The sequence below is a fragment of the Adiantum capillus-veneris genome, chromosome 15 (genome assembly GCF_014529385.1).
Source record: "Adiantum capillus-veneris isolate H3 chromosome 15, ASM1452938v2, whole genome shotgun sequence".
Taxonomy (NCBI): domain Eukaryota; kingdom Viridiplantae; phylum Streptophyta; class Polypodiopsida; order Polypodiales; family Pteridaceae; genus Adiantum; species Adiantum capillus-veneris.
The window spans coordinates 118,905,952-118,914,852 of record NC_140945.1 but is presented as its reverse complement, the minus strand read 5'-3'; the positions used below and the strand labels follow the sequence as shown (position 1 = coordinate 118,914,852).

Sequence of the window (8,901 nt, the reverse complement as noted above, 5' to 3'; positions counted from 1 at the left end):
ATTCCCCCTTTCCATCTTCTTGTGCCCTCACTAAGAAGCATCTGATTTCTCATCGATTTGATCAAGAAAGTGGTTTTTTCACAAAGAAGCAATGGCATCACAAAGTGAGCATGAAGCAATGGGCCAATTTAAACTAGCGAGGAGGATCCAAAAGAGTGGATGGCCGATTTTGATCTATACATGTTTTCATTGCATATACCAAACGAGAATAGCAAGATGTAGACAATTTTGTTGCTGACGTAGGCAGAGGAAAAGGTATGGTTTTATGCTTTGGAGGTAGAACCAAGGTTGATGGTAGCGGGTCACCATGATCGGACGTCTGCATCATAGCTATCTGACACTAACATAATGTCAATACTTAGGGAAGCGACTCGGATGGGGCACGAATACTCTCTGAGGGTGTCAACATCAAGAAGTGAACCTACACAATGAAGCTATCTCTAGCACTAGCAAATCTATTACTCTCTACTCAGACAATTTTCCTATGTTCTCTCTCATCGCTCTCGGTTGTCACACCATTTTGACACTCAAACAAAGTCAAAATGCAACAAAACTTTAGGAGGAGCTCCTTGATACCTAGCGACACTATCCTACCAAGTCTTGTCACAATCTAGAAAGGTACCAAAATCATGATCCATCATGATCAAGGTCCTAAAAACTATAATAGAACAATCTAGAATGGTTGCTCTATGGTCTAGGGACACTCTCCTAAATTCAAAACATAAAAAAACAACCATTATCACACTCAAAACAATAGATTTGGCTCGCAAACAGGTCGTTACAAACCACAACAAAGTTGAGAATGGTTACACTAAAATCAAAGAGCACAAGAGACAAGGAGCACAATACAATTGTTGAAAACAAATTTGGATTACTAGAGTGGAAAATGGATTACAAGTCGCATGAGAGTAGCCACTCTCAGTCGTGCGCTTCAAACTCTTCAAAAACATTTGATAACGATAAGTGTTGTGTTCAAACTTACAAAATTAGGCTTTAAACCTAGGGCTTCTTTTGTCAGAGCTCATACTCAGAATTAGACTTTACAACTCAGATTTTTACAAAAGTTAGCTCGGAGATCGCTTAACTGAAATAAGAGCTCCTCATATTTACAAACTTTCTCAAAAAATAATAATGGGACTACAAAATTGACGGCTTTATGATGAGGTCGCTGACTAGGAGGGTGTCTGTCTAGTCCATCTGCTAACATCCCCCTCGTCGTAGCCGTTGCATGTTGAAGATGGGGAATGGGGGAACACACTTGGCACTAAAACAAAGGCCTCTCTATAGCCCAAGGCGTACAAAACACCCCAATCCACTAAAGATCCCCTTTGAAATTCTCAACTTACGCTATCAGGCCATCACCCGCACACACATCGACGCACAAATCTGGACACAACAACTAACCACTCATTTCATTGCTTGTTTTGAGCCAGGCACCACTGCCGCACACAAAACCACACTCTCACTTCCATCTGCACACAAAGAAGGGGCCCGGGGGGCACACACATCCGCATCGGCACTGCACGCATAAGCAGAAGAAGTAGAGGAGGGCAGGGGAAACAATGCGAGAGAAACACCATGGAAGCTTCACCACCGCTCAAACAAGATTTACAACTCTTTTACATCAAACGGCACACCCACATGGTCACAGAACAAGAAAACACACTCTTGGGGCTTTGCAGGCACACACCTCTGAACACAAAAAATCCAACCCAAGAATTCACACACACACACACACACACACACACACACACACACACACACACACACACACACACACACACACACACACATACACACACACTACCCACACAAAGAAACTTGGGAAGGGTAGCCACCTTGGCTTCATCTTCTCACTTGCTCTCTTCTTCTTGCACTTGAGGGGGTGCACTAGTGACATTGTTGGTGCCCCTTGGCATTCTTTTATTTTTTTGCTTCATTTCCACCTTTGGCAAACTTGGCTTTGCACTGCTCCCTTGACCTTCTCTTTTGACCATCTTGCTCGGATCTTAACTTCCCCCTTTTTTATTTTTTTGCTTCATTTCCACCTTTGGCAAACTTGGCTTTGCACTGCTCCCTTGACCTTCTCTTTTGACCATCTTGCAGCTCGGCTCTTAACTTCCCCCTTAGACTTGAATACTTTGAATTCTCTCTCTCTCTCTCTCTCTCTCTCTCTCTCTCTCTCTCTCTCTCTCTAACCCTCATACCGCCCATTTTTCCCTTGTATGGCATAGCCTTACCACCTTTGAACACTTCCTTATCGACCTTTCATATGATATCACCCCTTGAGCCCACTTTGTCCGGCTTCCTTTGGAGCCCCTTCAACCATCCTCCTCAGATTCCTCCTCTCTCTCTCCATGTGAATCATCCCCTATCCCTAGGCCCCATGCACTAGCCACCTCGCTAGTGGGGGGGAGGGGGGGGGGGGGGGGGTTGACTTTGCTCTCAAAAAATGGGGGACCCTTATGGGCAGTGGAACAGGCGCCTTTTGGGGGTGTATGCCATGTTACCTCATTAGCACCGACTTCTGCCTGCCTAGATCCACCGGCCACCAGCCGTCATGCCACCAGAGCTCCTCCAAAATTCCGCCTTGATCAACCATGCCACCGTGCGTAGAGCCTGCCCCAATCCACCATGGCTCAGCTCCACACGAGAGATCTCTCTCTTCAACTACACCCACGATGGGGGCACCTTCTAGGAAAAATACCTTGGCTATTTCAACTTCTCTTGCACATGTGGTTTTTTTGGCCATCACGTGGCGTTCTGAGGCTCATCACCCTACCAAAAGCCTCCAAAAAGCCCATTTTATGAGAGAAAACCCCATCTTGGGGTGCCAACTTGGTCCAACTCCCATCTTCTACTTGAAGCTCCATTTGCCAGGCTGTAGAGACCGATCAAAACCCTAATTTTCCAGCTCCATGTTGCGCAAGTATCACCATTTTCTAACTTCCTCGGGCTCACAAACCGAGGCCGTTGGAAAGGGGGAAATGGGAAAACCACCAGCACATAAACTCGATGCCGCTATATAGCTCAGTGATCTCACAGCACCCCTATCCCCTAGCAAACACACATCCCGATACACAATCTGCAAACAACTAATGCACACACAATTGCAAAGCATACCTTCACGGCTCCCATCTATAATGTTTTAGAGCACCTTCCCCCACGAATACACAACTCAATATCTGACAACACACATAACCTTGCACAATCCCTGGTAAGCATCCACTTTATGACAAACCCGACATCTACTTTGCATCCTCGACACCCACTCAAAGAATCCTCTCACAATTACAAGTACATATGAGAAAAAAATTAACATGGATCCGAGACTAGAGCGAGTAAAGAAATCTTGGCAAATCCTTTTACAATTGTGTGTACTATGAGCACGTATCTCCTAAGTGGATGCGACCTTGATGCCTTTGATCTTCCTCTCAGACAAGTCGTTTTTTTGACGGCCACCACCTGCAACCTGTAGCCCTTGCGGCCCCTTACCTTGGTGGGACCCGACTCCCGTCTCCTCTTTGCCTGCGCCACCCCCGACTTACCCTCCTGGTCCTCAGTACCATGAATCAGGTGTAGTCCCGGCCCACCTCTCAACTGCAGTCCCCAACTGTCTGCAGGTGGCGGCTCTTCAGCCCTCAGCCCATTGGCCGTCCTCCTCTGTCCTGCCAACCCTTTGGCGGCCTCTCATGCACCTGCCTTTGCAGCCACTCCAACACCGGCTCTCGGCCCTCGATGTCAACTCTCCACCTCACGCTGCTTCACCTGCAACCCACCTTCTCCTCCTTACTGCGCTTCCCCGAGCCCTCCCCGGACAGGCCTCTGGCAGCCCTTGGCGGCTCCTATGCTGCCTTGCTATCCCTCAGGCCCTCGGTATGCACCTCCAAAATGGCGCGCCCCTGTGCTATGGCCTCTCCCTGTCTGCAACGCTACTCCTCAGCCCTGTTACTCCGGCTCGTCCTCTGTCCTTGCCTTCGTGTTTTTTCTCCCCTTTGCAGCCCCTTGCATGGCTCCCTGTCCACGTCCTGGGCCAACTCCCACTTGGTGCCACCTTCCTCTTCTGGCGCAACTTTCTCCCTCCTCTCACGAGTTGTTGACAGCCCCGTCCATGCAAGCTCAAGTGGCGGCCCCTCTGGCCCTTCTCTTGTGCAACTCCTTCCACCTGTCGATCTTCCCTTAGCGCTATAACTCGTCGACTGCAGCTTGCCATTCGCTTTTTTTTAACTTTTGGGCTTGGCCCCTTTGCACACGCCATAAAATGCCGACCTTCGAATGCCGCCTTCAAACTCCAAGCTTTCCAACAACTGCCTTCTTTCAACGTCATATGAGCACAGGGACAACATAGCCGAGATCTCCCATATCCATAGCATCATAAAGAAAACTCTATGCCATAATCAAAACTTTACGCCCTTTGATGAATATGGTCGACTTCACATAATACTTTCCTGGATGTTGAAATCTCGGGCAGGAGAGGTGACGACTGCTAGATTGTCATGATATTATTGAATGTGATGAAATCCACCACTCTCTAGCACTTCAACTGATCGGGGAATCCCCAATCAGTTGAACTTGAAAATCACTTTTGACCTGTCAAAAGCCACATTTGACATACCCATTCCGGCTATATATGTTGTACCTTGCATTAAGCAACCTCTCAAGCATCGTACCATCTTCTTGCAAACCTTTATGCCTGGGCCTCCTACACCTCCATTGGTCGACACCGTTTGGCTGTACCATCATTGCCCACCCCCTCGTTGAGCATTTATGCTCAACCACAGTATTCTTTCGGTAAAATAAGTATGTATAGAGAGAATGATATAAAACAGAGCTATAGACTACATAAGAAAAATGATAGTGGCTATATAGATATGATAGAGATAGAGAGAAAAGCATCTGCTATTGCATCACCCTCCAGGGTCAAATGGAAAGCTCGAAGCTTCCCGAAGCATGGTGTAGAGTCTACCTGGATAAAAAACAAAACATTGGCCGTAGCCCTCCACCTGTACAGCCTGTATATCCAAATCTTCCTTTGCACCTGTAGGCCAATAGACACACCACCCTTCTAGCTCTCCATAGCATAGAGCTTTGTCAGCCTGCATCCATAAGTCTTGCTGCCAACCATAAACATGATTCTGACCATTTGAAGCATTGGTACCACAAGCAGCTATTGCATCACCTGTTAGAGAACCCTCCATAGTGTAGTCTTCTGCAAAAAAGCTTTGCCACTGAGACAAACACACCTGTAAAGCAACCTCCAATAACACATGTATCCATAGCATCCCATAAAATAGCAAGACCCTGCCATTTTCCTCTACCTGCTGCATAGCCAAGCAAACCTGATCCCTTTACAAACCTGTATCCAAATCTTCTAAACATGGCTCCAAAACCATCTCTTCATACTCAAGAACATGACCTGCTAAAGCTTCAACCTGTTCTTTAACTACCTCATAACCTGCAAGGTTGGCGGCACCTTCCTCTTTGCATGGAGCCTCTCGCTCATAGGTTGCATCTGTATTAGCTTCCATAGAGTCGTCTGCCGGAGTTAACTCTCCACGGATACACACAAACTCTGAAACCTCAAAGCACACCTCGACATGCTCACCAAGGCAAGGTTTCCCCACCCCCTCCATAGACAAATCAACTGAACATACCTCCGCTTTTGCTTCTAGCTCTTGCAAGTCACTCTCAAAAACCTGTTCTTCAACTAGGTCTGATGCACAATCAAGCCATACCTCGTCCTCCAATAGGGACTCACCATCACACGACATTTGATTGGCCGGCTGCTCGACTGTCAGATTCATACACGGTGAAACACTATATTTCTCTTCGACCTTTAGCTGGCTGGCAGGCAACTTGCATACATTTTTTCCCACTTCATCTACATGAAAAACATCATAGGTCTCATACCTGGAAGACCGGGACTCTGTCTCCCACATGCTATCTGTGTCCAAACTGTTGCTAGAGCTATGAGAGCTTTCGGACTCCTCTTTTGAACTTGTCAATTCTTGGATCACTGTTTCCTTCCTCATTACTAGCTCTGGAACTGGAACCTCTTCTTCAAGGCCTTTTACCACCTCGTTCTCTTGAGGAAGCAAACTAGGTGGCACTCTGAATATACCTCGCCGTATCCTTTGTGACCTAGTTGGCACTTCTTCTACCTCTTCTACCCTGGCATCACCTTCATGTACTTTGACCAAATGCATATCAATAAAAAAAGGAGCTTTTACCTCTTGATGCTCATTGATCTGCTTGGACCTAGGTCCACTGGCTATCGTGATTACCGACTGTAGCAACCCTGCCTCTATCTTCTTCTTCATCTTTCGACTCTTTGCTCTAGCGACTTTGACGGCTTCATCAAAGGTCCTTGAATCTTCATAATCCACTCTCACGAGCATAAGTATGCAAGCATGATAGAAACCTTTCGAGCTTCCCCCCAATAAGCTTCAAATTTATCACAAAAGCATCAAAATTTGCACTTACGTCCTGCTACAAACCTTTGATCTTCGCATCTGCTTTCGAAGCTGACACCACCTTTCTATATCTCTGTAGAGATTTCTCTCGAAATCCGATCCAATTCTGCTTGTGCAGATCTTCTAAGCCATCAAACCAAACATTTGCTTTACCTCGCAGCACCAACGGTAGAGTTTGGAGCTTTGCTTCATCACCTGGAATCCGCAAAACCGTCAGCATAAATAGCCCAAAATCGGCAATCCAATCGTCTGCATCTTCCTCTCCTTTGAAGACCGGACCAAACTCCTGCTTCATCTTGACTCAATAACACCTTTTTAGGGAGCAATCAGCGGATCCTCAATGGGGGCACCACAAGATGGAAAGGGGGAAATGGGAAAACCACCAACACATAAACTCGATGCCTCTATATAGCTCAGTGACCTCAAAGCACCCCTATCCCCTAGCAAACACACATCCCAATACACAATCTGCAAACAACTAATGCCTAAGCCCAATTCCGACCAACCCAGACTATGCACACACAATTGCAAAGCATACCTTCAAGGCTCCCATCTATAATCTTTTAGAGCACCTTCCCCCACGAATACACAACTCAATATCTGACAACACACATAACCTTGCACAATCCCTGGTAAGCATCCACTTTATGACAAACCCGACATCTACTTTGCATACCCGACACCCACACAAAGAATCCTCTCACAATTACAAGTACATATGAGAAAAAAATAACATGGATCCGAGACTAGAACGAGTAAAAAAATCTTGGAAAATCCTTTTACAATTGTGTGTACTATGAGCACGTATCTCCTAGGTGGATGCGACCTTGATGCCTTTGATCTTCCTCTCAGACAAGTCGTTTTTTTGACGGCCACCACCTGCAACCTGTAGCCCTGGCGGCCCCTTACCTTGGTGGGACCCGACTCCCGTCTCCTCTTTGCCTGCGCCACCCCCGACTTACCCTCTTGCTCCTCAGTACCGGAATCAGGTGTAGTCCCGGCCCACCTCTCCACTGCAGCCCCCAACTGTCTGCAGGTGGCGGCTCTTCAGCCCTCAGCCCATTGGCCGTCCTCCTCTGTCCTGCCAACCCTTTGGCGGCCTTTCATGCACCTGCCTTTGCAGCCACGCCAACACCGGCTCTCAGCCCTCGGTGTCAACTCTTCACCTCACGCTGCTTCACCTGCAACCCACCTTCTCCTCCTTACTGCGCTTCCCCGAGCCCTCCTTGGCCAGGCCTCTGGCAGCCCTTGGCGGCTCTATCCTGCCTTGCTATCCCTCAGGCCCTCGGTATGCACCTCCAAGATGGTGCGCCCCTGTGCTATGGCCGCTCCTTGTCTGCAGCGCTACTCCTCAGCCCTGTTACTCCGGCTCCTCCTCTGTCCTTGCCTTCTTGTTTTTTCTCCCCTTTGCAGCCCCTTGCATGGCTCCCTGTGCACGTCCTGGGCCAACTCCCACTTGCAGCCACCTTCCTCTTCTGGCGCAACTTTCTCCCTCCTCTCACAAGTTGTTGACAGCCCCTTCCATGCAAGCTCAAGTGGCGGCCCCTCTGGCCCTTCTCTTGTGCAACTCCTTCCACCTGTCGACCTTCCCTCAACGCTATAACTCGTCGACTGCAGCTTGCCATTCGCTTTTTTTTATATTAAGAGCCTTAAAAACTTTTGGGCTTGGCCCCTTTGCACACGCCACAAAATGTCGACCTTCGAATGCCGCCTTCAAACTCCAAGTTTTCCAACAACTGCCTTCTTTCAACGTCATATGAGCACAGGGACAACATAGCCGAGATCCCCCATATCCATAGCATCAATAAAGAAAACTCTATGCCATAATCAAAACTTTATGCCCTTTGATGAATATGGTCGACTTCACATAATACTTTCCTGGATGATGAAATCTCGGGCAGGAGAGGTGACGACTGCTAGATCGTCATGATATTATTGAATGTGATGAAATCCACCACTCTCTAGCACTTCTAGATATCCCCGATCAGTTGAACTTGAAAATCACTTTTGACCTGTCAAAAGCCACATTTGACATACCCATTCCGGCTATACATGTTGTACCTTGCAGCAAGCAACCTCTCAAGCATCATACCATCTTCTTGCAAAACTTCATGCGTGGGCTTCCTGCACCTCCATAGGTCGACACCGTTTGGCTGTACCACCGTCAAAACAAAAAAAAATCACCTGGTACTTTTCCTTGGGCAATTGCCCCCACCAACTTTGTCCAGCTATAACCTGGCGCTCAAGAATTGGAATGGAGAGCTGTCACTTGCTATTGATTTTGGACATTGCACACTACCATTTTGAACCTTGTCAAACCCTAAAAGATGCCAGATGGCACATCCTCCAATGCAGTCAAGTGGACACAAGCCCGACCCCTAGAAAATTTTCAAATGGCCTTATCCTGCAATCCATAACTTTGATTTGC

General features: G+C 47.5%; 1 protein-coding gene and 2 pseudogenes across 1 annotated transcript; 2 read left to right on the top strand and 1 right to left on the bottom strand.

Annotated features, from left to right (window-relative positions):
• Positions 1-967: 967 nt before the first annotated feature.
• On the top strand, positions 968-4,191 carry LOC147441366 (uncharacterized; annotated as a pseudogene).
• Positions 4,192-5,175: 984 nt separating this feature from the next.
• LOC147441365 (uncharacterized) lies at positions 5,176-6,398 on the bottom strand (annotated as a pseudogene).
• A 1,175-nt stretch (positions 6,399-7,573) lies between these two features.
• LOC147441364 (uncharacterized) lies at positions 7,574-8,076 on the top strand. The gene has a single exon (XM_086483427.1). It carries the CDS (start codon positions 7,579-7,581, stop codon positions 8,074-8,076), a length of 498 nt encoding a protein of 165 aa, XP_086339553.1. The 5' UTR covers positions 7,574-7,578.
• The last annotated feature ends 825 nt before the right edge of the window (positions 8,077-8,901 follow it).